Source organism: Nyctibius grandis, chromosome Z (assembly GCF_013368605.1).
Source record: "Nyctibius grandis isolate bNycGra1 chromosome Z, bNycGra1.pri, whole genome shotgun sequence".
In the NCBI taxonomy this organism is placed as follows: domain Eukaryota; kingdom Metazoa; phylum Chordata; class Aves; order Nyctibiiformes; family Nyctibiidae; genus Nyctibius; species Nyctibius grandis.
In genome coordinates, this window is record NC_090695.1 from 61,631,236 (window position 1) to 61,657,122 (window position 25,887).

A 25,887-nucleotide genomic window follows, 5' to 3' on the forward strand; every position below is an offset into this window, starting at 1 on the left:
GTTGCTGCTGCTTTTATCACTTGCCACACAAAATACTGATTTGAATACTGTTCCTTCTATTTAACTTCTTACACGGAAAAGGAACATAAATGGCAAGGCCAGCTGCATGAGGAGAAAGCTTAATGTTGCTGAGAAGAAAATTGAGTGACATTATTTTAAAAATTAAAAAAACCCTCCCCCATTCTTTCATTAGTTAACTTTTATTTTTGCTTAATAGGGAACTCTTTAAGGATAGCATAACAAAGATGTCACTGTACTCTCAGTAGCTTTGATAGCTGTAGCTACCCCGCTGCCATTAATTTTGTCTTTCACATCTATTCAAATGAAAATAAGTATTGCTGCTGTTGTAGATACTTGATGTAATGACCCAGTTTTAAAACTGTTAATCGAAATTTGGACTTGGTGTGGCAACAGCCTCAACTAGTGGAAGAATAAGCAATACTCGTCAGGAGGAGCCTTCTGTCTGCAAGTCTAGTTCAGAACCGAAGTGGGAATAAGAATTAATATAACCCACCTTCCTGTTCTTATGTTTCAGGAAAAATAAGGAAGAACATGAAGTATGCTGTTTTCCATGGGTTTAATGCAAAAGGATAAGTGACTGGATCTTTTCTGGCATTTTTTTTCTCAAGAAAATGCATGGGACACTATTGCCTAGCGACTTCACCAGTCACTTTTGCCGTGCTTGTGCATCAAGCAGAGAAACTGTAGTAGTAATGTATTTGCTAAACTGGACCATACTTTCTGGCTGCTTCGGTATGCCTTCTTCAGATTAAATAAGCTATCTTTAAACAAAAAATGAGATTTGAAATAACACAGACAAGCTGGGCCAAGTCACTATGCTGATCTGTGTCCATATACCTTGCAGCTTGATTTCAGTAATTGGTTTCCTAATTGCTACTTAATTCTGTATCAGCCTAGTTTTTTATTTCATGAAACAAAACCAAGAATAGTATTAACTTAAGAATAACAATTCTTTTGTGGGCCAGCTTTCTGGGGTATCTCCCAAAGAAGCAAAAGTAGTAATAGAATTCGGAAGAAAGCTTACCTAAAGCAAACATGTAGGCACTAAAACACTGTCTGACAGTGTCCTGACCCAGGCAGACTTGCCTTATTTTTGTGCCCCTGGCTACCAGGTTTTCTTTTAACTTGGAATTCTGCTTATGTCCATATTCAGTCTTCTATCCAGTTAGTTACCTTTGGGCAGAGGATTTAAAAAAAAGCACTACAGATTTTAAGCCATCACAGAGTTTGTGTTATTCATGTCTTCAGAATCTTGTATAGTTTTCTCTGTAAGAGAAGCAGGTATATTCACTGCCAAACATATGACGAACTGCCTGACCTTATCGTCAGACTAATGAGTATAGATCTGCAGGTTCATGATTTTCTTGCACATCTTGGCTTTCTGTGGAACTAGTTTTATGTCTGAATGAGCCTGTTATTGCTTTATATAGGTAGCTAATTCTTATAACCCCATGAAATTGACAGTTACAAAGAATACTGTTAAATAACATGACTACAGCCAGACTGGTCCAAAGACAGAGTAAAGAAACTAAGATTTCGTTTTGTGTACTAAGCTGCTTCTCCCACAGAGCACACACAGAATGAAATAAGCTCTTGTCTGATGGCAAACACCCATAATGCCTTGAACTATGTGAATTACAAATTATTAGACTTCTTGTGATGTGTTCCTTTTTATTTTCAGTTCCTGCAGAGTTTGGCAAACAAAGCACATGATGGCATTGCCATCTACGCACATTTCTAAAAAATTAATCTATTCAAAGGGGCTATGTATCAATTTCTAATTCTCACAGCATTTGTTAATGAAATTTTGTGTAGTTCTGTAAAATAAGTCTCTCTACGTAAGTGTGTGTTTCTTCTGAGAGTGAAGAATTGCTGAATAAATTGAGCGTAAAACCAAGGGGAAATAGATAATGCCACACAGGAATAAAGTCTAGTCTTTGCACTCCAAATTCAGTTTGGTCACCGTAGTAAGATGTATATTAATTTTTTTAAAAAACAGCCTTAGTCTCAGTGCTACAATGAGAGGTCAGGGTTTACACACACTCTGCTAAATCTACCTGTCAAGCTGAAAATTCTGCAGCTTTAAAATAATGCTGATTTTTATGCAAGACAAGTTCCTGCTGCTTAAAACATGTCTAATGATCTCATTTATTATGTATGCAGAGTTTTTCTTACAAAAATATGTCTTACAACTAGGGTTAAATTCAGCTTGGTGTAAATGGAGAGTAAATGCTGTGTAAATTGGCTAAGTTTGAATTCGTACGAGCAGAATGTGCACTTCAGTGCAGAATGTGGTGCCTAATCTGTTGCTTCTGAGTGGAAAAAGTACAGCTATTTTTTTCCTGAGTGCTATGCACTAGAATACTTTTGAGTAGGAAGATCATTGCAATTTGTGTCATTTCTTTCTTTTGCACATGCTAAATTTATTACTGAAGAATTTTCCTATCAGAACTTCCCTGCCAAATAGGAAACAGAAGATAATTTTCTAATCACTTTATAGTTTCTAAATAATATGCCAATTTGTAGAACTCATTACATACAAATTTTAATAATCCAAAATACTGGTATAAAGGACCTTCAAATAAAATCAACTGGGAGAATGCCATTGCTGTGCTTTAGGAAAGAAAAAACAGCACTGGTTACTGTCCAGCTACCGGAAGAAATAATACTGTAGGAACAGGAAATTATAAAAAAAAAAGCACTTTTAAAACCTGTTTTGCATTGTTAATTATCATAGTTTAATATTTTGAACAATAAAAAAATTTGCGTCACTTGATGATGCAAGTATTAACATGAGTTTGTACAATTCCATACAGTATCTACTGAATAAACAAGTTTGGCATCTTAGCAAATATCATATGATTGCAGCATCCATAACTTGAATTCAAACAGTGATTTATTCCTCTGCAAAGAGTTTGTAAATCAGAATAGTACACTACTGGGTTCTGGACGGTGTCTGGCCCCAATGAGTTTGAGGAAAATACTTTTAGTGCATGGCCCCTGTGCAGAACTGCCCAAATTAAACGATTGTTTCCTTTGAGTTCCTTTTGAGGGACTGCAGGCCCAGCAGGGACTGCTGGTTGGAGGGGACATTGGTAGACTTGGGGATTAGGAGTATCACCCGCTGATTGGTCCGACGCCATTCATTGTATAATCTACAGTGATACCTAAAGGATACCTGGGGAGAGAAGAGAGACGCACTGTGTTTAGAGTCATTGCAGTTCTCCAAGGAATCAGCTGGGGTTTAGGAGGAAAATCCTTCACGTAGAACAACAAGCTGATAAGCAGCCTAATTGGGTGGGATAAAAATGAGCAAAAAGTGGTAGGGAAAGATGAAACCTACCATGTAGATGGCTTGTTCCCCAAGTTGCCAGACCAGAAAAGCAGCCTGTGCCCTACTTTCTGCTGTTGCCTACCTCTCATTCCCTTTTTTATAATGTGAAAAATCAGACATCTTGCCTCTGTCTTTCCCAAGAACTAGAATTATTGGCAGCCACTTAACAATGAGAATGAGTTTGGGGTACTATCATGCTGCAAGTTGTTAAACTGACAAATGTAATCGGCTGGATGGTGAAGGCTTGCAGGTAGCTAAGCTGTGTGCAAACACTGACAGGGTTGTATGTTCTACCTTGTAATGCTTTATTGCTGAACGCATGAAATTCAAGATTGCACAGACACAACAAGGTGAGTGTGAGCCATCTGCCAACATATGTGTATCTCAATTTAGATTGTCTTTTAATTTTTTTTATTGTTATCAGCTAACCAATTTCAACCTTAGTGTGCTTCTGCTAATAGCGGACAAGAAATGACTGACTGCTGTGGATATACAAGATAGCTTGGCTCTATATTTTTTAAAAATAGGTTACTGCTTATTTTAGTGACAGCCAAACATAGTGAGAGTTACATCTGTGTGAGATGACGTGCATGTGCAATTTTTTTAAACAAAACCAAAAACCAAACCTGTAAACTGGCTTGGGCCCTTTTGGGTGAAATGTGCCACATGACAATTATTGTGTTCTTGAGCTATGGGCAGGAGGGACTCATGCAGTGAGCACAGGACGAACCTTGTCTTATTAGCTGTTCTGTCTTCATGTGCAGCTGGTCATTTGTCACTGATTTTTACACACCTGTGCCACTTCTGTAGGTCAATGCTATTCAGAGGGCAGAGGGTGCCAGAAAGGCTGGATGTAACATGCTTGGTTTGTGCAGGTGGGTGGAAGATGCTGCTGACTCCACTTGCAGAGAGGCAGCTGTGTGTGCTGCTGTCAAAAGGGGCTGTGCTGCTTGCTTTCCTACCCCTACAGCAATGATAGGCTGGCTGACAGTGAGGTATGGAGGCATATAAAGTAATATATATGTCTATGAAGTGTGTCCTTCAAAACCCTTTCCTTATTGCAAAAAGTGTGCTGTTAACTAAATAAATTATTTACCTTTCTATAAAATCCTACTAGGGACAACAAAAGACTTTCCGGGGTTTTTTTTTTATTAGATCTTTATACAGCTGTCTGCTGTTAACGAGGGAAACCTATAGAGCTTTTGTTCACTAGGCAGTTGCCCAAAGACAGCTCTTCCAACAGATTAATTGATTCCCCACCTTTCAATCTCCTCTGCTCCCCCTGAAGGTAAAGCAGTCTGCATCTCCGTTTCTGTGGAACATCATATAGGAAAGAAGATGAGAAATATCTTTTAAAAAGGCACTGCAGTACCAGCAGAAATCATGTGCTAGAGGGAGGAGGGGGGGGAAAAAACACCTGCCATCAAAAAAGATGAATGCCATGCAAAATGCAGTCACTGTTCAGAGGAGTGAGCTAGAGTTTAGTTTGAGTTTTCAAGCAGCATCACATGAGATTCTTCGAGGAACGGCTGCATTGTTAAGCCAGGCTTTAGCTCCTTGTTTGTTTAAGGCATTTTCACAGGATATCCTAGTTAAGTTTGACAGCTTGTTTACAATGGGTTCTTGCCTGGAGGGAGTTTCCAAGTGATGTCAGCTACTGAATTTCAGCAGAGCTATGGTTACTCGCCCTAAGCTGTTACATTGGATGCAAAACCCTTGAGATGCTGAACAAAGGCCAGATTTACACTGGTCCTTGGCACACTAAACTCCTTTGTTAGCCTCTTCAATAGGATAGCAAGGAGGGGTGTCTATCTTTCTCACTTACTCCGAATAAATTTGGGCTAGCCTTTGTTTTAAACCAGCAGTTAGGTTATATTAGAAGCTATAGGGCCAAATCCTGTTTTACTCCAACTGGCTGCTTGATCTTAGAGGAGTCAAGATTACCTGCGTGCAAGAGAAAGCAGAGTGTGGCCCTGAATTCTTAGATTAAATAGCAATCTCTGTTTTGTGTCTGAAGCTTTCTTCTTGGGAGTAGCAGGCTTTTTTTGTGTATGTACATCAGTTACAGTGATTAAATGCAGAGGAAAAGCAACAGCGTTTCATGAACTTGGCTGTTTTAGGGGAAGGGATAAAATAGCCTCTTGGATGCTAGAAATAGGATCTCTCCCATTCTCTGCTCACTGGGATAACTGTGGTGCGTAAACAATCTATATGCCAGCTTTTGCCTCCAGAGAAAATAAGCTGATTTATTGGAAGTAAAATGAAGTTTTAGTTTTCTTAATTTTCGCAGGACCTAAAGGAGCATTAAATCACATATTGTGTGTAATTTACCCCACAGCACTCAGTCTATTCCCTGCACAGCTGTAACTAAGCAAGCAGTACAGGATTCTCCCATTTCTGAAAATTAAAGGGCAGGTGCTGCTGAAGAACTTGATGGGGTTAGCACTCCTGCATGTGGCTCCATTCCTTACTGTATGGCAAGGGAAGCATGGAGCCCAAGCCAAATGCAGGCTGGGGCTTTCCTGCATGGCTGATGGGACTCAGGCTGCTGAGCAGAGAGTGGGTAGGTCTTCCACATGTAGGGTGCTCAGTGCCATTTGTAAAGTGGTTGCTTTAAATCTCTACCTTGACTTTGCAAATCTCCCCTCTGAGAAAGTGTGTGAAAACACTGTCATTCAAGCCTATTGACTTAATCTGCAGATATACTTAAACCTCCTCAAAACTCTTCCATCCAATACTAATGCTGTGTGAGGGCAATGAGGGCACCTTCTGTGAGGAGAGCCTGAGGGTCCTTCCCACCAAGTCTCTCTGCTCTGCCCACTGAATTAACCCCATGCTGAAGAGGAGGGTTTCTGTGCCCTGAAAGGCTTCCTGCCTTGCCCTTCCCTGATAAACACAGTGCTTCATTAGCCCATCCACCTCCTGCCAGTCTGAATCATAGATTAGAGTGCAACTACATCTTCCACAACTCAGTGGACATTAAAGATACTGTATTCCAATTAAATCAACTGAGGTACGCATTTACATCAGGCTCACTATCACCGTATTCTGCAAGTGCCAATAACATTTCTCTGTATGCTTTTGAAGGGGTAAAAGTTATAAAGTGAATAGAAGGGATTTTTGCCACTTACAATGCAAATGCAATAGACAGTGTTAGGGGCTACAGCTGAGGTGCTGCAGAAGTCTTAATGAGCAAGGTCAGATATGTCCATGTGTCATGGGCAATTAAATCCATCTACTTAACCAGACTACTCTTTCCAACTTGCAACCATTTTGGTGCTTGTAAATTATGTATATAAGGTAAACTGGACAGCATTTGGGTTTCTAAAACAGTCATACACAAAGGAAATTTGAACAATCTTTGCTTGAATACCTGACAGACATGTCTACACACAGTACAGCAGGAAATACAAGTGCCACCTCACTGCTGGAGTAAATGGCTGTCCTGTCAGAGGGGAGTGCTGCTGCTTTACGGAAAATGGAAGCAGAAGCAACAAAAAGAGAAACTGCAGGTGGCTGAGGTGAAACTCAGCTTTCCCTACTGTTGTGCGCTGCTAAAATTAGCCTGCAGTTCTCTATGGATGAGACAGGGTTTCACTGTTATGAATGAAGTAAATGAGATGTTACCTTTCATAGCTTTCCTGGAACTAGTTGTTAGGCAGTGTGGGGTTTTTGCATTTCGCCCCACCTCCCCTTTTCCAAACTTACTCTGGGCTCAGCATAGGGGTTTCTTGCTGTGGGCTAGCTCTACTAATGCAGTTCTTAAAGTCCCACCTCCTCAGCAGCTTACACTGATCAAAAACTGCTGGAAGGGGTGAGCCATACAGCATGTGGCCATACCCACTGAGGGGAAGAGCCGGGCACTGACCCTGCAGGACTAGTGGCCATGCCAGCCCCACAGGCAGGGTGGTCTTCTCCCCAGTCAGGGCAGCACAGGCTCAGATGAGCTTTTCCTCTCACAGCAGCATAGCCTTGCACCATTGCAAAAGCATTACCCTGTTAGTGTGAATGCTCCCTGTCTGTATCTGCTGTTCTGTTCTCCTCCCCCCCACCAGAGCTAGAGGTGTGAAATGTCAAACCCAACAGTAACGTGGGGTTTTCAGCGAATGGCTAGACCACAGCTTGATAAAACTTATTTTGGCAGATGTCCTCTGGGTTCCCTTCATTTCTGCTGCGCCAGCTGTTTGTTGATGTGCTGGGGCCAGGAACTGATCTCAGTTTAACAACCTGGCACAAACCAGTAGCTTTTAGGATGGATTGGCATGCAAGTGACAGCACACCTGGGTGCAGAATGAGAATGAGGCAGCAATTTAATCTGCACTGCAAAGGTAGCTACATTTCTACAGACATGGGTGCAAGATGTGTTCTGCGGTGGACTTCCCACAGCACCAAGAGCATGAGAAATGGGGAAAGCATGGGATGCACCCACATCCAAGGCTTTTGAATGGTAAAATTGTCCAGATGTTGGATTAGAATAAGATCTGAGTCCTCTGTGGCAGACAGGTTGTTAACCTAAAGCTTTTTTGTGCACTGTGCCTTCACCTTTTGCACGTTATCTTTGATGAAACTCCCTCCTGTAGCGTCTGTCTTGAACTCCTTGTTCATGTTACTTCCTTGTCTCCCTCTTGCTATCCCCTCTGCTGTTTGGGATTTGGGAATTACTGACCCCAAAGGCAAACTGTCTTTCTGGTTTTCCAGAGAACTTGAATGGTCTAGAACCAATAGGTTTCTTGCAGATATAACTTAAATTTATCAGTACAGAAGGTAATATAAGCAATGCTTTGTACAATGGACCACCCGCTCTACAGCACTCTGTGTAATTAATTTTCTGATTTGTTCTTTCCCTTATTCCTGTGAGTTGAATAGAAACCCAATACTTACTAGGGTCCAAAAGAGGTAAATAGTGAAGAGTGCGACAGTGAGTGCAATGAGGCCAACCGCTTCTAGCCTACTACTAAAGTGCAGATGGTCCACCGCTCCTCGTAGACACAACCAGCCGGAGATGGTCGCCAGCGGAGTGATAAACAAGAAGCACACCATGTCTCCAAAGAGAGTCCGCTTCTCATGCTGGGGGCCTGGGTTCCTCAGCCACTGCAGGCAAAATGCAGATAAAGCACGTGTCAGCACAGGGAGGATGTTTTACCTGAGATGAGCTGCTTGCTTGCAAAACGCAGACCTGTCCCTTTAAGGCTTTGGCTGCCCCTAGAGAGCTCCCACCTGAACTTCCCCCCCCCCCCCCACCCCGCCTCCCGCGCTACCTGGTGATGCGCAGCTCTAGCCATGCATACCTACCACATCGTTTATTCAGCTGTAGTAAAAGCTGCCTCGAGAAGGGAAGTGTTCTGCATAGCACAGCCCCTGGCATTCAGCCGCTGAACTGTTTGAGAAACTCCCTTCTCAACGTGTAAAGAATCACACGCTCTCCTGCCAACTCAAGAGTGCAGAAGATGTTTCTTAATATTTTGTATGCTATTTTAAGTTTTATTTTTTTTACATTCTGCTTGTAATACTGGCAAAGCCATTTTCTACTTCCTTTCAGATATCCGCATGCAAGCAGAGCTGAATGCACACAAGGTCACTTTTATTAAGAGGATATTAACCTTGCAAAACAGAGTGCCTGAAAATCAACTGCTGAAGCGAAGGCTAATTCAACAGCTATCAAGCCCATATGCCCATGTTTCTAAAAACAGGATTTTAGACAGCAGAGGTGAAAGAAGTTCACCCTACAGCAGTACGCTGAGACCTTTTAATAAAAAAAACTTCATCACTCAAGTCAATATTTGAACAGGAAGACTACCAAGCCCTGCAATTTTTGCCAATGTAAGCTGTAGGATTTGGTCAAAACTGTTCTGAAGCATTCTTTTATTTTTTTTGTTCTTTAAGCATTTAACCGTATGCACAGTACTACAAAGGATAGCAAATATTTCTTACTGTGGCACCTGAGAACCCTAACCAGCCTGGGAGCCGTACATATCACCCTAGCCACCAAGGGCATACACACTACGTACCGCACAGGCTGCGTCTGCCCCAGAGAATCCACGATCCAAGCAGAGGAGTCAAAGTCAGGAACGGGCAGCAGAGGTGGAGTGAGCTGTCAGAACCCCATCTGCCTGCGCGGCCGGAGCTGGGCGCAGGGCATGCTATCGATTCCCAGCCTGACACATCCCTCCCAGGCTCCCGTCTCCAAGTGTGGTGGCCATGCTAAAGGCGAGGAAAGTCCTGCTCCTCCAGGGAGCTACTGCATTATCTGTCATCAGCGCAACACGAAACCAAAGCCAATGCAGCTTTGTGACAGCTGACATGGATAGGGCTCGTGCATCCTTAAACCGTTTGGCCCTCTCGTTCTTCCAAGCATATTATATGTCGCAGTAGAAGTCCTGCCTCTTTAGCTCCAGAAACTAAGGTTGGGGAGTCAGCTTCAACCCTTCACCAGTTAATGCCCTTTATTCCCAGCTGCCTCAGATTTTTTCCTTCTTCCCTATCACAGTGCTACAGCAATGACCCAGAGGAACAGCAAGACTCAAAGAGTTTTGACAAGAGACAGCAAGGTTAAGAGCATTGTGTAAGCTAAAGAATATTTCTCATCTAGGTATCCTACCCCTCTATTATTTCCAGACTCTGTTTCATCTTTTCCCACACCATGAAAGCAAACACAGCATTTACCTCTCCATCTTCACATGGGGTAAAACAACAGTCAAGAAATTGAGTACAACCAGGAACAGGTAGTCACTAATCTGGCACTAGCAGAAAGACACAAATCAGTAGCCAGGTTTGTCTCAGCCTCACCATCTCTCAGATGGAAATAATAAATTATCTATTTCACAGGATTTTTGTGAGATTTAACTGCAACACAGTCACTCAGCAGACTAACATCCATTTTCATACGTGACTCGGGAATTTAGCAGAATACAAAAATAGGTTCATAAACATTTTCTGTAGGATGTGGGCTTTTCATTTGCTTGAATACTTTTAAAATCCTAAAGAAGTGGGAAGTGCTTCATAACTGCTGTGTACTACTATAAACAAGAAGTTGTAAGGGAACACTCTAGTTAAAGAGGGAGACTCAATATTGTTTTTTCCTGAAAAAATTTTCAGGAAAAGTTTTTCCTTGAAAAAGCAGTGTCTTAAGCTCAAGGTTATTTTAAATACCAGAATACTGGGTGTGGTGGGTTCACCCCAACCAGCAGCTAAGGACCCACACAGCCGCTTGCTTACCCCCCACCCCATCGGTATGGGGGAGAGAACAGGAAAAGGCTGCAAGCAGAGCTTGCTTCATTAGAGCTTGTACAAAATAAGGAGACATACATTTTCATTTGAATAGCTTTTTACTTTATTGTAACTTTATAGAGAACACTATAAAGTCATGTGTCAAAGTCTCATACCACTCTCCTCAAAGTTTTCATTCCATTTACTTAAAAACACCCCCAGGGATGTGCACATAACAGTTCCAGGCTATATTTGGTTTCTTCTAGACAGGACTGACTGCAACCTTCACCTTGTTCAATTTTCACAAATCCCTGTAATGCAAGGAAAATGAGAGGAACTGAAAGCACCTGGTAGTGGAGATTTTGCTTGTAAAGGTGACTATGGAAAGGTTTTGTGAAAAGTATTTGCTTAAAAGATGACCCGCAAGAGAATTTCCGAGCACCTTCACTTCTCCTTGATCTCAATGGGAATTGCAGGCGTTCACCACTTTCCCAGGGCAGACCTTAAAATGCCAGTATGTCCTTATCTCAGCACTATGTGGTGACTGTCCCATCCTGTAAATCGGCCATGAAGAACACACTGCAATGTTTCAGAGTCTATTTAATGGAGGCTGCATCCTCACATCACAGTCTGTTGTGATCCCTTTGGCATTCATGCAGCTCAGCTAGTACAAGAAATACTGTTTATCGATCTGAGTGAGAAGGAAGAACAGCAAAAATACACACATGCAAGGAAGCACACACATTAAGGCATGTGTTGTCATCTCTGCTGTACGACTTCCATGAGACACAGTAGAAAGACACATGCATTTGAACTAAGACAGCATTTCATGGTGTGCCATCTAACCTGATTGAAAGTTTGAGCAGACAAAAATGGTGTGAGACTGCTTCACAGGCTGATGGCTCCCTGCACTCCTTATGTCTTGTCTGACCCATCTGAACAAAAGAATCAAACCTAAGCAATTCAGATATTAGATAAGGCTAGGACAGAGAAGAGTAGTATTAAATAATAAATAGAACCCCACCATTCTACAATCTAACCTTAAAAGCTGGAGAAATTTCATTAGCTAGTTCTGAAGTGGAAGTCATTTCAATGGCTGTATGGATTTCAGTCACAGCATGTATTTTTCTCCTGAAGCAGTGCACACGAGTTTCTAAATCTGCTTCTGTTTATATTCTAGGTTTCAGTCTTTGTTTTAGAAAATTGTCAAGTTACTTTACAGCTAAAAAGCCAAGTCAGCAAATCCTTTTGTGAAACTGAAACCCCCGCAACGATCCCAACGAAGTGCTGAGCTGATTAATTAGCGTGGCAGTACAGTAGAGACTACCCTGCTGGCAAAGAACCAGATGTAAGGCCAGATGCAACTGTCAGATCTGCACTATGATACTCTGAAATCTGTCATATTAAAATGTGTCAATGTGCTCAATTATTTCTGCAATAAACTGAGACTCTCACAGTAATAATTTCCATTTGGGAAAAAAGAAAGAGGTCATAAAAAGCATCATGTTTGAAGCAAAATGCTGGCCTGCCTGGCAAAGCACTGTTTTATCAAGTGCTGTCTTAAAGCGAACAGTGATTCCTATTCCTGATTCCTGTTCCTGATACTCCTGATCCAGAGTAACAAGACACGAATTGACTTTAGCAATGGCAGCAAGCACGAACTCAAGAACAGGTAAATGCAGCACCTGATACACAACCCAATATTTGCTCTTGACTGACAGAAGCAAAGAAACCCTGTGCCTGAAGACTAATATACACCTGATGAGAATCCAGCCCCTCGAAGAAACATGGGGTCCCACCTCGTCCCTCACAGTGACACATGCCAAATGGAGTCTGCTCAGAAGCAAAACACCCCCCAAACCCCGAGCTAATGGCTGTGGCTCCATAGTATCTCCCTGCTCACCCAGCTGCCCACGCCATCCCTTCAGGAGTGGGTGCTGCGGCCGCAAGGACCGCACGCACCGCTGCAACACAGGGGCTCTCCGCTCAGCCAAGCTCAGCTAAATGGGGCAGGTGTTGCTGAAACAACCCAGACCATCCACCTGCTGGGGAACGGGCACTTCCCAAAAGGCAGCCGCAGCAATCGGTCTGGGCAGGGCAACATCTTTGGCCACACATCTCTTTGCACAGCAAACGTGTGCCTAAGCCTGGAGGCAGTGGCAAAAGCTCTGCTGAGACACACTGGTGATCTCCTCTTGTGCTCAGATAGGACCACTTCAACTGGAAAACAGAAAGGCCATCAAGAAAACGGAAAGCCCACACCACAAGAGGGGACTTTAAAAGTTTGATTCATTTATCCTAGCAAAGTCACGTTCTAAATGCATCCTGAGGATGGCCAAAAGCAGGGAGAACTGAAGGGGGACATCAGTGAAGGAGAAGTGCTACTTAAGCTAATGGACAATGTTGGCTTCAGAACAAATGGATAACAGTTGGCCATAAATAAGTTTAGGGTAAGAATCAGAAAAAATTCCCAGCCTTCAGAGGATCCAGCTCTGGAACAGCCTCCTGAGAAGAGCGGTGTAGGCTAAAACCTTCAAAGCTGACACAGTTTTATGACAGAACTTGCTTACGTTTTGAAAGGGATTTTTGATGTACTGCATTTGACATGAGAAAACACTGTTAACACACCCAAGGCTCCTTCACCTCACATGCTCACACGTGTAATACACATACAAGGATTTGTTGCAGTTACTTCACAAAGCAGAGTTGAATTTAAATTATTATCTGCCCTAGAAATATTAAAGTGAGCTCTTGACCTTCATCAGAGGGTCTCCACGCTTCCATCAACTGCATGCAAACTCTAGTTCTCAGGAACTTAATGCAGATTTGCAACAGTCCTTGCAAGACTTTTGTTCTCTGAGCCTAGTACTGGCTACCAAATTTTACCTGACATTTAAAACTGCACGCAAAACCAGATCTATGAAACTGTCCAAAATCCCCTTTCAGCGCAAATGTACAGACGTGTTTATTTGACATTGTAAAATAATATGAAACTTCAAACTCCTGAGATGAGCAAATGGGCTCAGTTCCCTTTTAACTGGTTTACTTCATTCTGCCTAAGCAAATGCAACTGGAGACTGGAGACCTGCTCATCTGAAAGGGGAGACAGGCTGAGGCATCCGCGTGACGTGCCAGCAAAGTGAAGCCTTGCATTTGGAGAAGGAAATCATCAGAACAAGAGCAGCCGAGGAACAGAACACCCGGGAGAGGCTCGAACTGGGAATTTATCTAACCTAACCAAAATGACCTGCGAGCATAAAACTGCTGTAAAACACCTCCACAAGTCTGAGCTGCTTCACCATTGCCAAAGGCCAAATCCTGGAAGCACTCATCTCCATAGGTCTAACTTCAATTAGATGACTCACAAATGCTAAGTAAATTATGTGCATAGTGTTTTCCAGATCAGATCCTAAGGCTACAACCTCTTTCTGCAGGGAAGCCCTTTATAGTTCACTACATTTTCCTTGGAAAATTGATTTTATATAAATGTTGCTGGAGTTATACCAGCAGCAAAGAAGATTCCATACAGTATGAAGAAAATCCATCACACTGCTTTTATTGAAATAGTTACTACATATGAAGCTGGGGAAGAAGACAGGAAGGAATTCTCTTCCCTAAATGTGTTTCCCTTTGAACTAAAAATAGCTTATTACACATCAAACATATCAGTTCATTTCATTCTTTTCACTCTGATAGCTCTGCAGTGAATCTTGATGAAAGCAGTCTGTACACAAGCAAAACTGCTAGCAATTATTGTCATTTCTGGTTTCATGCCAGCAGTGACACCAATAGGAGCATGTTGCCTTGGGCTTTAAGCAAAGACAGACTGATATTGACTGGTTTTCAGAGTGCTTCTCTTGAATGAAGGATATTTTTAAAGACCAGGAGGATCATTTATTGGCCAAAAAAAATAAATTACATCTGAACAGTTTTGGCAAATACTTTTTCACTTGAAAAATTTGTTTTAACCTTTTTCCATGAAATGTTTTGAAACTAAGCTTAACTATACTAACTCAAAATAAAGTCTCCCAGACCAGAATGGTATGTATGTTTGTTTTCAGCGCAATGAAACATTTGGAGTGACTCCAAACTTTTCTAGGTTAACATTTTGCCAAGGAAAATAAACATTTGACAGTTACTTTTCAGTTGAAAAAATATTTCTATTTCAGTTTTTGGGTTTCCTGCTTAGATCAAACATTCAGTTACTGGCACAGTGTTATTGTCTTCAGTGGGCGCTTTTAGAAAGGCCATGGTGACAGCTCCAGAGACGTTCCTTTGGTCTCAGAGACAGAGGCCTGTCTATTTGACAGCTAGAAACAAAACGGCTTGATCTCTGTAACTTTATTATGCTAATGCTATGGCCTCTTTGTAACTGAGTTTGTTCTTATTTAAGTTTAACCACTATTTTAAATGCCAGGGAATATTTTAATTGTGGATGTCTGAGTGAGCCAAAGCTGCTTTTTGAAATAGCAAATGAATTTCATTTGTATGTTTTGGTAAGTGCAAAGAATATGTTATTCGTTGTAAGGGTGGTGTATGATACATCTCTAATTTTTTTGTTTTGTAAAAATAAACCACAGCACAAACAGGAAACAACCCTAGGTGGTAGCTAAGTGTAAGGAGAGTACTGCAGGCTGTTGCTATCACACCATAACTGAATTTGCAATCTAGACCTTGGATAGTTCGCCAGCTGAAAAACAGGAGTTTGATATACAATGCTCCACCAAGTAGCAATAATACAGTGGCCGGTAGATGTGGTGTTCAGTTTCTGGATTATACAACTTTAATGGCCAAAAACAGGATTAGTAATTCTCTAACAGTGAAAACAAATAACAGAGCTTGTTAAATTGCACTATAAAAATCCATGAAATTCCTTGCACATCCAATTAAACAATATTGTATTATTTAACATTTGTCTGGCTTACTGCTATTCTGTTTTCCTACTATCCACTTTTAGCTTACACTTCAGGTGATGCGTCTGTCAGGTAAAGATTTGAAGATGTGTCAAGAAAAAAGATCTTGTGGAACTCTGGGAGAAGCCATATTTCCTTTTACCTGTATGTTTTTCAAAGCTGCCATTCTATTTTGGATTAATGTATTGCCAATTAGGCAGACAAATGTATGCATTCAAGAAAATCAATCAACAAAAATCATGTTTCGCATTTTAAATCAAAAGCAAGGCAGATTTGCTATTCACAACACATATTTCAACACATTGCAAATATTCTGTTCTACAAGCTCAAATATATGGAAACTAAAGACATGACAAATAATAAATGCTTGGTAGCTCTCCAAAAAGACAGATGCAATAAAACTTTTCAGCTTAGCACTTTTTTTTTTCCTTAGAAAAAGCAAACTTTGACTGGCTCCTATTGGTGGCTGGAAATGCTACCAGCAGGAGAGAGATGATAACCAGGTAGTTTAGAACTGCATTACAGAACCATGATGTCCAAAGAAAAGTCATCAATACCATTATCTAAAACAAAATAGCTGTACCTTTGAAAACCCACAGCATCTTCACTCATCTCGCCAGTCCTTAAAAAATAGCATTTGTCCTTTTCCAAAGCAGCTATTTCCTCTCTGATTGTTCAGTTACTTTCTCCTGGTAAATTTCCTCAACATTTTTTGCCCTTGATCGCTAGTCCTTTACAGACTAGCAGTTACAGATGAGATGGCTTGAAGGCACAGTCTGCTCACTGACAAGTGATTTTTGCTTTTTTTTTTTTCCACAGTGGATGGGTTGCTCTTGTTTGCATTCTCACTGTCAGTACTATGAGAAAGATTTGTGCTTGGGAAAAGTCAAGCACTGTAGCAAAACTCTTCTGTAAAGAACATAAAACAACTATGTCGTTTCTCTTTAAAGGAAAGAGAACAGCTTACTTTTGTCTCTGGATTTTTCCCCATTAGGAATGAATATAGTATGGTATTCTAGGTGTTAGATAGTGTGTCTTGAAGAGGTTTTGTTTTTAAAACTACATCTGTTAGGGAGTTTGTTATTTATTTTAGTAATACTTTAAGTCAGACATACTTCTACTGAAAATCTACATGGTTGCTTCAAATTCTCCCTGTGTGACTCGGGTCTCCAAGGGAGCATTTTTGCAGCTGAAGACAACTAGTTACAAAAGCATCTCCATCACCTTGCCCTTTTTATTTTGCCCTTTTTGGGTCAAGAAGAGAGGGAGGATGTACACACTTAAGTTATCTGCTCCCAGTCCTAATGTGCTGTATTGACAGTTGCAGTTCCTCCAAACTTAGATACATTAAAGTTTTCCTTGTTGGTGACTACGCTGAGTTACCGTTTTCCTTCTGGCTTTAAGAGTGATCCTTCTACAAACTACATGCAGCAAATCTGGTGTCTCTTCATTACAGTAATGTAATGCTAATGACTTGCTTCACTGAGCAGTGGAGAGGAAAAATAAGTGAAAAGAATCCCAACAGATAAAACCAGCATGACTCAAAGTCTTGCACAAAAAGTAAATTCATACTTCTGTGTAAGGCTTCTGGAAGTTTTAAATTATAACATAAGCTCATCTTAACTACTTCATGTATAGATGTAAGTTTTAGGCCTTTTTAAAATTTATTTTTCTTTTCTAGCATGAGCTCTGTAGCCAGCAATACATCGGGAAAAACTGAATTTAATTTCTGCCCAATATTGTGATGATTATCCTGACTTTATTTCTTCTCCTAGTCATGCTGTTCTGCTTATGAGTTTTATATTGTTAATTAAGTGCTTTCTGTTTGTTTGTTTGTTTGCAAAAAATGAACCAATAGATACCAAATCCTGGTTCGTTTAAAACATTTAAATAACTTAAAAGCAATACAAGCCTGACTTACATGGTTGCATAATGTTCTTATACTGTATTGATGTTGTAGCTGGTTGTTTTCTAACAACATTTTATTGCACATAAATACATTTGTACTGCCATGTTTTGTGTCTGTTTCTGGACTAAGCCAAGTGGAAGCAACATAGATGCAATATGGAAATTGAAATGAAGATGATATATAACACCCATACAAAGCTTGCCTAATCTTTATGCTGAAACATAGCAAAAGGATCTACGTGAATAATATCACATTTCTAGAGCGGATTTCTTTCTGCAGATTGGCTGCATTAAAAAAAAGCAGCATATATAAAAGTGAAAGGTCTATAAAAGTCACTAACTGAAACTACTGCAGCTTGATTTCACTGTGTTTGTTTTGAGATCCTTCCAGGTTTGTCACAAGGAACATAGGTCTACGCATATCAACCACCATATTAATAGACTTTTCTTTCCTCCAATGTCTGGAGTTTCTGCTCCTTCAGCCTGGGTCCTCTGTGTCAAATGTAGCCAGACTATCGCTGGCAGTGGGGTGACCAAGACATGGGAGAGAGAATTAGGGCTACTTAGCAGAAGATGCTTTCTTCTTTGAGATACATCATCCCTAGGCACATTCATACTGAGATATCCATGTGCCCAAACACACGTCTCACACACCTCTAAACTTCCAGCAGACTGTAGAGGGGTGCTGCGCATCTAGCACACAGTAGGAGAGGTGGGTTCGGACCTTGCCTGTACTTCTTGAATTGAATTTTGCAGTCTCATGAGCCCTGGGACTGAGGTGCATGTCCCGGTAACGTGTAAATGGACAATGTCTTTTGGATTACTAGCAAATAGCTCATATCAACTGACTGCAGGGCTGTGGATGTCTCCAAGCAATCCCCTTATCTGAAGGAGGAGCTCTGAAACCAAGCGACATGGCTAGACTTGCTCCGCTGATACCTGCCAAGTGGCTCAACAGCCACGTCGCCTAGCAAAAAACTGACTCTAAATGGCAGCTCCAAAAATTGCACAGAAAGTTTACACTCCAGTAGATCACCTCTGCTTGATGTTGGTGGTTTCAATTTTCTGTGCCAGAGCTTGCCGGCTGCCCTCCAGAAGGGAGATGAACAGAAGGAGTCAGTGATCTTCAGTATGAAAAAACCTCTTTTTCTATCACAATCCATCTCTTGCTCCTTTACAACAATATATCATGTTCTCTCCAGTGCAGCTGTTGTGAACAAGTTCACGAGTGACTGAGAAATAAGGTCCCAATAGAGAGCTGAGGAGCACCAGCCCAGCCTCTGAGCAGAAGTCCCACCAGAAGCAGGGTCATCTGGAGGAAGTGTGACAGTTCCCACTCAGCTCAGTTGCAAGCAAGCAGTGTCAGTGCTGAAAGTCAGGTAGGGCATGAGGGGGCTCTGCACTTACCTGCAGCACATTAGCCACCCGTTTATAACAAAATCTGTGAAGGCTCAACATAAAGCATTTCTTACGACAACTGCAAAATCACACAGGGCACATTTGACACGTAGGCCAACAGTATGGAGACAAGGAACTGTAAAAGAGACCAATCCTTTCAGCTGACCGTCCTTTGAAAAACACCTATGGAGGAAGTGAAATGTGTGCCTTCCCTGGTGTCTGCTTCTTTCACTTGATGAAGGACAAGTCACAGAGGTCTTCCACCCAATGTAGCAAGAGGCAAAAGACATAAATGGTGGATGGCAATGAACAAATCACTTTCCTTCAACGCTGAAGGAAGGGTTAATCCCCACTACAATGTCCAATGCATAGTTCAGAAACACAATTCTGTGGAAAATAATCTGAGTTAAAAAAAGAAGTGGACCAGGAACACCTGAAGCTTCACAAGAGCAATGTTGAAAGGATGGATCTGCCTGACAGACTGTACTACCATTTCCTGCCTCTCTGGTTGGGTTTTGGGTGTCCAACAGTTAGCAGATTGTACGTTTCTTGGGAGATGTTCCTCCTCCAGACAAGAAAAACATGTCCTGTGGCATAGATAAAGGAATGTCTCCCTTGAGAAATACATAGTTTGAAACTCAGTTGACCAGAGAGAAGCTTTTGATGGAGAAAAGATATAAAGGACAGAAGAAATTGAGGTCAAAATGAATTATTTTTCCTTTGCTTTTCCTTGAAAAGAAAATCCAGGAAAAAAATGCTTCTGTGCATAACATAAGTTGGGGAGAGAAAGCAAAGGTGAGCTCCCTGCATTTTTGCATCCTATGCGTGACGGACGCAGGAGGCAAGATATAGTTGTAGGTATGTCCCTTGTATCTGAGCTAAAGATCTCCTGTTTGAGTGCATGGGCCCACATCCTTGTGTGAACACGGGCAACTGCTTAAAAGAAGGCAAAAAGCCATCTTGCACCATTTTTTTATGGAGCACTTGCTTTCATTTCATAATGAACTAATGGCAAACTACCAATGTGCCAGCATGGGGAAGAGAAATGCTATGGACTAGCCTGTTCTGATCAAATCATGAAGCACAGTAAGAAATCCTCCGCTGTTTCCATAATAATGTACACAGGGGAGGAAGGAGTATGGCTGAACAACCAGCCATGCCACTTACTGGGTGCTAACAGCAGGAATGAAGTCAGATATGATGTTTCCAGATAAAGCAAGTGAAGTATCTCAACTTGTTTCCGTTGAGATTTCCTTCACACGCACGGCTAAGCCACTAAAAAGCAGTGATCAATCCAGTGAAGTGATGAGAAGAAACCATAATACTGTGTTCTCTTCTTTTTTTTGGCCCCTTTAAGAAAGTGAACGATATGTCTTTGAACAGTCAGATTTTTTTTCCTGATGGAAAATCTCTAGGAGAAAAGATGAACATGATGATTGCTTCAAGCATTTTTATACTATCTGTCACTGACCAAGGGATGGGATATATTATCTGCATGAGATAGGGCCTGCTGAGGAATTACTGGATAAGCTTCTATATGACTTTATAAGTACAATAGTCCCTTTTGACCTCCTAAAATGCATTGGACCACACCCACACCCACCCACACCCACACCCACACCCACACCCACCCACCCACACACACACACACACACACGATGGAGTTGAAAGCAGGTGGACCCTCTGGCTTGTCACTTGTCCAAACGTTACAGCAGGTTTTTGTGAAAGGTCCTACTACATCTGATATACCTCCCTCCATGCCCTCATACTCTAGGTAATACAGAGAGGCAAAGAAGATGGTGCTTTTATGACACAGAAGATGGGGGAATCTGGCAACTTGCATCTGCTTTAGTCATGCTTTGGGAACTTTCAGATTTGCTGTAATTATTTGCATCGGAATGTCTTTGGATTTCAAAGCACTTCGTATTAAATAAGCAAAAACTTTAAGAACAAATTTAAATTATACTAACAGAAATCAAGAAGTTTGACTGACATCTTCCTGCTTAATTTGTTCCCTTGCATACAACTCACCTTAGTTACTCTTTGTCTCTGCTGTTCTCAACTTTAAATGAACAGCTTCAATTCCCTTCTAAACTGAAAACACACTCCCTGTGTAAGATTACAAAGGACTTCAGAAAAGTCAGTTGCTTTTTTTATGACCTTTTCTGCAACTGCACGTAATTGTAGATTACTGCACTAAAATACGGTGGGTATAGTAGCTGAGAAGCAAGAAAAGGTTAGGTAGTAAAGAGAAAAACATCAGTTAACAATGTGTGCCATGTTTCAGAAGTGTTCTTGCACCTGGTTCTCATTTGTCCTCAGCTGAGAAACAAAAGTCAGCTTTACCATTATTATTGTTATTATTATTATTGTTGTTGCTATTATTTATTACTGCTTTTGCCAAAAAGAAGGATCACTTCATCAGGGAATGATCAAGCGACCAGACTCCCCCAGCCTGGGCAGGGTTAGCTTCACTGTCAACTTCTTCAATCATCATTAGCACTGAACAACGTCGTGTCCCATTTGGGCGAAACAAGCCTCACGAGCAGCTGTTGCAAGGGAATAGCTTAAACAAGCTGGACTCTAAAATCAAACTGTTTACTCTGCACTGCCTCAGCATCGCTTATCTTTCTTTTCAGAAGGCAAATTCAGAGTGGCATCGTCCTCACACCAAAACCACAACTGAAAACTGCTTGGCGCAGGCTCAGAGCAGCTGGCCGAAAGATGTTACCATCTTCACTGGAGAATGCTCAGTCATCAAGATTTTGCTGCTCAGTCACTGACAGCCTGAGAACACTGAACAGCAGCATTTCTCAAACTGGGACCAGCTTCCTGGGAGAGGCTGGAGTGCAGCTAGAAGCATCAAACAACAAGCCAGAGGCAATCGAACACAGATGGCCTAGGCTTGCTCTGGTTAAGGCTTCACAAGACTACACGTCTTCTGCTAAATAGCATGTCACGTATCTCTTTATTCTGAACCAAAGGAAGAATGAAGATATCCTTAGGCTTAGACACAAATGCGCATGCCTAACTTAATCCAGTGTAAATCAATTTTGGTAGTGTTCAATGAGAACTGCTCACCCCCTCTCTGCACGGGCCCCTGACCCACTTCCAAGCAGTCAGTTTTATCCTGTATCCTCTCATCTGTGAATAAAAGCAAAACAAGATGCCCTGCCTCCCCCTTATTTTTAATACCATATCTCCCTCAACCAGTTCTCCTACAGTTTACAGGCACAATGAAGATGCACAGGAAGGACATGTTGTCCTGAATCCAAGCTTAACACGTAAACACCTGTGTCATCGACTGGTACAGTAAGACGCTTCTCATTACTTTTGTAAAATATTACTATTTATAACTCACTTTTAATTCCAACACAAACCATAATTTTAAAATTTATTTGCCAAAATAACACAGGGGAGGAAAAGGGTCATTAATCATAGAATCATAGAATTGGTTTGGTTGGAAAAGATCAACCTTTAAGATCATCAAGTCCAACTGTTAACCTAGCACTGCCAAGTCCACCACTAAACCATGTCCCTACGCACTACACTACATCTACATGTGTGTAGTGCAAAGGTAGTGATCCTGGATTTATTTTTTTTTCTCTTCCTGAGCGCAAAAAAAAAAAACTGGCAAACTTCATGTAGCCACTAAAGCATCTATAGTTGGCAAAAACTGAATTTTAATTGATAAGGGAGAGACAATTGTCCAATTCACTGTTGAGTCTGGTACACAGGCAAGAGGAGGCCAAAAGGTCACTCAGAAACGGCTAAACATACCAGACACTGAGCAAGCACAATTCCTTCTTTCAGGCTTGACATGGAAACTAGGTTTCTAAGGCTCCTCCTTTTGTTACTTCTCTCTCAAAAGCAAAGAAAAAAGATCTTCCTGACCTACATTTAATATGCTGAATACTGACGCTTGTCTTGCATTCCACATAAACTGTTACTTACCTCTCTTCCATCCTCTACCAAGCTGGCTGGTATACTAGGAATTTGCTGCACACTGTTACCCAAATCTTCACTCACGTTTACAGTGAAGCATACCCATTGATCCCATTCTTCTCACTAGTTTTGATTTGGTTCAAAATAAGGGTTTTGTTATTCCTGCCCTTTCCCTGAGCTCCTGCCCTCATCTTGCCAAGCCCAAAACTCACAGCTTGCTTTGGCTTCGGCAGAGCTGCAAAGGCTTTGCAATGCCTATATAAAAACGAACATGATTGGCTCATTAAAGCTAAGCTTTCGGGGACGTGACCCATGTACTGACCTCCACCAGTGGCCTGGGTTTGCGCTCCACTGCAAACCTAAAGTGACAAAGTTCACAGTAGCTTGTGTTTGAGGATGACAGCCAGTGCTCCAGGCAGCTGCGGTGAATAGTCCCCAGGGTTCCCGTACATTCGCAGGGAGAAAGCAAGTCTTCCTGACTGCTGCCCTCGCGGCAGATCCTGCACATCGGCCGGTCATTGAAGGGGCTGCTGGAGGAGGAGAGAAAATTGCTGGTCAGTATACAGGGCTGAAATCCAGCCTCTCTCTCTTTCTCTCTGTATGTCACGAATTAACAATGTGGGAAACGTTTGCAACTTGTGTACTTTGCTCTGTAGCTAGTACACAAGCTGCTGGGCTAATGGCTGCAGGCACTTTGGTATTCTTGTTTAAAATATCTCTTCTGTGGAAGGCAAAAAGTGGAGAGTGAAAAACACATCAGAATGGCAGATGAGAGACAGACGACCAAGTGCTTCTGTACCTTTGTACTTCCCACCTCTTTACAGTGCAGCGGAGCAGCCGCTTCAAGAAATCTCTAAGTGCATCAAGGAAGTTTCAACCTGCCTCAGCTGGGCGCCTCTCATGCTAGTGATGATCTGTGCCATCACTCCTGACCTACAGGGTAGCATCTCTTATGCTAGTGATGATTCCCTGACCTATAGGGTAAGCTGTTTTCTGTGATCTACAGCAAAGGACTACTGGGCCTGAAACAACAGCAGCTTGTCCTGTAGTGGTGTGAAGGCAGGGCCACAACTTCAGGCACGCGTGTGCAGGCAGGAAGCTCCTGGCCGTGGGGAGGGTTTATCTCCCTTTGGGACAACACCACACGAGCAGCTAAAGAAGTGATATTAACAGCGCTGAACATGAGGACTGTGCCAAACACATCCCTCCCGCATTGCTGCCCGTGGCTATTTCTCCTGCACTGCACCCCCAAAGCACCCACCTTCCTGGTGGAGGGGTGCTAACATGCAAAGGGGGACAGGTGCTCCTTCTGCCAGTGAAAACCTAAAGACTCTGGTTTTAACTACGGAGATTCTCTGTTTTACAGAGGATTCTTTTGGGAATGAGGAAAGCAGTCACATGGCTTCCTGTGATGCTCGGGCTTAGCGCAGCAGGATGAAAGCAGGAGCAGGCTGAACCATGGATCCACTTCACTGCAGCTTCAACTCAGCTCCCCCAGCTGCCACGGTTGAGAAGGTTGATCTCTCGGCTGAGGTCTTGGAAACAAAAACTCTCCCTATCACATAGGCCACCTTAGGTGATCTCCTCACAAAAGCAAGTTTTGCCACTGTTAAAACCTCATTAGCAGACAGCGTGCAGCGGCACACAGCTGCTCCCTCTGTCCCTCTTTTGGCTCTTTGCAGGCTGCCCCAGGCAGACCTCACTCAAGTGTAACTGCAGGAAAGCATAAAGAAGCCAGCCTGCTCCTTTCAATCTGCCTGGTAAAACAGTATGAAGTTGTGCTCAATGCTCTGCACACACATCTGTGCAAAATGCACAGGGTTTAAAAAAGTTGCTACAAGTAAAGGGAAAAGGCCCTTTCAGGCTGTCACACTGCACATGCAGCAGCAGCTAATAATTTCACTCCACACGAGTGCAGTGGATTGGATTATGTTTGCTGTTTTGTAAAAATCCAGGGCTACTTCAAGACCCATGCAGTCTTTCCACGTTCACACCAGTGAAGTGGAACTTAATTTTCACCCAAGTATCAAGTTCAAGTCTGGATATAGCCAAACACTTAAGCATCCTCTTTCTTGCTTCTAATGAAAACAAAGTTAACCTGAAGCAGGCTAGTGTTTTGAAGGGTATAGTTTAAATGTATATTTCACCACTAATCTGCCATTCTAAATGGACAGCAGAAAAAGCCGCTCTCAATCACCTGGACGATGGCTGAAGCAGCAACACTTGTGTGTGCACCTCTGCCAGAAATAGCTTGTCTGGCTGCTCAGCGCGCTGGCTCGGGAAGTGTGAAGGAAGCGTGCCGCAGAAGTGCTGGCAGCAGCACGCAGGCTAAACACAGCACCACGTGCCAGCCAGCGCCTGCCAAAGCCTCCCACTACACATCAGGGCACACTTGAGCCGCAGCATCCCCAGACAGCTTGCTTCCCCTTCATCACCGAGTATAATGGCGAGGGCTTAATTACATACGTAGCATAATCATTATAAAGTTAGGACGAGGGTTTAATTACAAGTGCATGGTGGTAAGCCTTCATGAAGCACACCACCACGTCTTCCCTTCGAGCGGCCGCGGGACTTGCGGGTGGCAGCTGGGGAGGGTGCACTCAAGCCCACACAAGGAAGGGGCCCGGCCTGGCCCGCCGCCCCCCACATACCTCTGCATGGCCAGCGTCCGCACAACGGAGGAGAGCAGCTGCCCATCTTTGGCTGACACCTGCATGACATACTGCGGGCAGCTGCCAGCCAGCCCACCGCCGGGCAGGGCCTTGCCGTCGGGGCGCTCCGGCGGGGCTCCGGGCAGGTGGCTGCAGCGGCTGGGCCTCATGGTGGTGTGCGGTGGGTCCGCATCTAGGGAGGAGGGAGGACAGAGTGGTGGGGCAGGAGGAAAGGGTATGTCCCTCCCTGTCCGCAACTCTGTCGCACTGATGGATACCGGCCGTGAGAAAAAACATCCCCCGCTCCCCGCCCCAGACCTCCGAAACGCGCTCAGAGGGGAGAAGAAGCTTACAATGTTGTGTGTCGTGGAAAAATGGTCTGTACGTCTCAGAAACAGCAAGCCTGGGCTCTGCGCTGCTTTTTTCTCAGCAGATTCCTAAAGTCACAAGAGATAAATGGAAGGACTGAACCTTTTTATCTCTCCCCACTCCACCCCCCGGCAAAATGTTG

General features: G+C 42.7%; 1 protein-coding gene across 1 annotated transcript; it reads right to left on the reverse strand.

The window, feature by feature from the left end:
• Positions 1 to 3,040: 3,040 nt before the first annotated feature.
• MARCHF3 (membrane associated ring-CH-type finger 3) lies at positions 3,041 to 25,546 on the reverse strand. Its single transcript, XM_068423607.1, has 4 exons — positions 25,377 to 25,546; positions 23,048 to 23,255; positions 8,237 to 8,446; positions 3,041 to 3,199 (listed from the first exon to the last, which is right to left on the reverse strand). The coding sequence occupies exons 1-4, from the start codon at positions 25,544 to 25,546 to the stop codon at positions 3,041 to 3,043; spliced, it is 747 nt and encodes a 248-aa protein (XP_068279708.1).
• Positions 25,547 to 25,887: the final 341 nt, after the last annotated feature.

Coding starts and splice junctions, on each gene's coding strand:
- MARCHF3 (XM_068423607.1), bottom strand. CDS start 25,546: ATGAGGCCCAGCCGCTGCAGCCACCTGCCCGGAGCCCCGCCGGAGCGC. Junction 8,447..23,047: donor AACCCAGGCCACTGGTGGAG/GTCAGTACATGG, acceptor TTTTGCCTGCAG/TGGCTGAGGAACCCAGGCCC. Junction 3,200..8,236: donor TTTACCTCTTTTGGACCCTA/GTAAGTATTGGG, acceptor TTCTCTCCCCAG/GTATCCTTTAGGTATCACTG.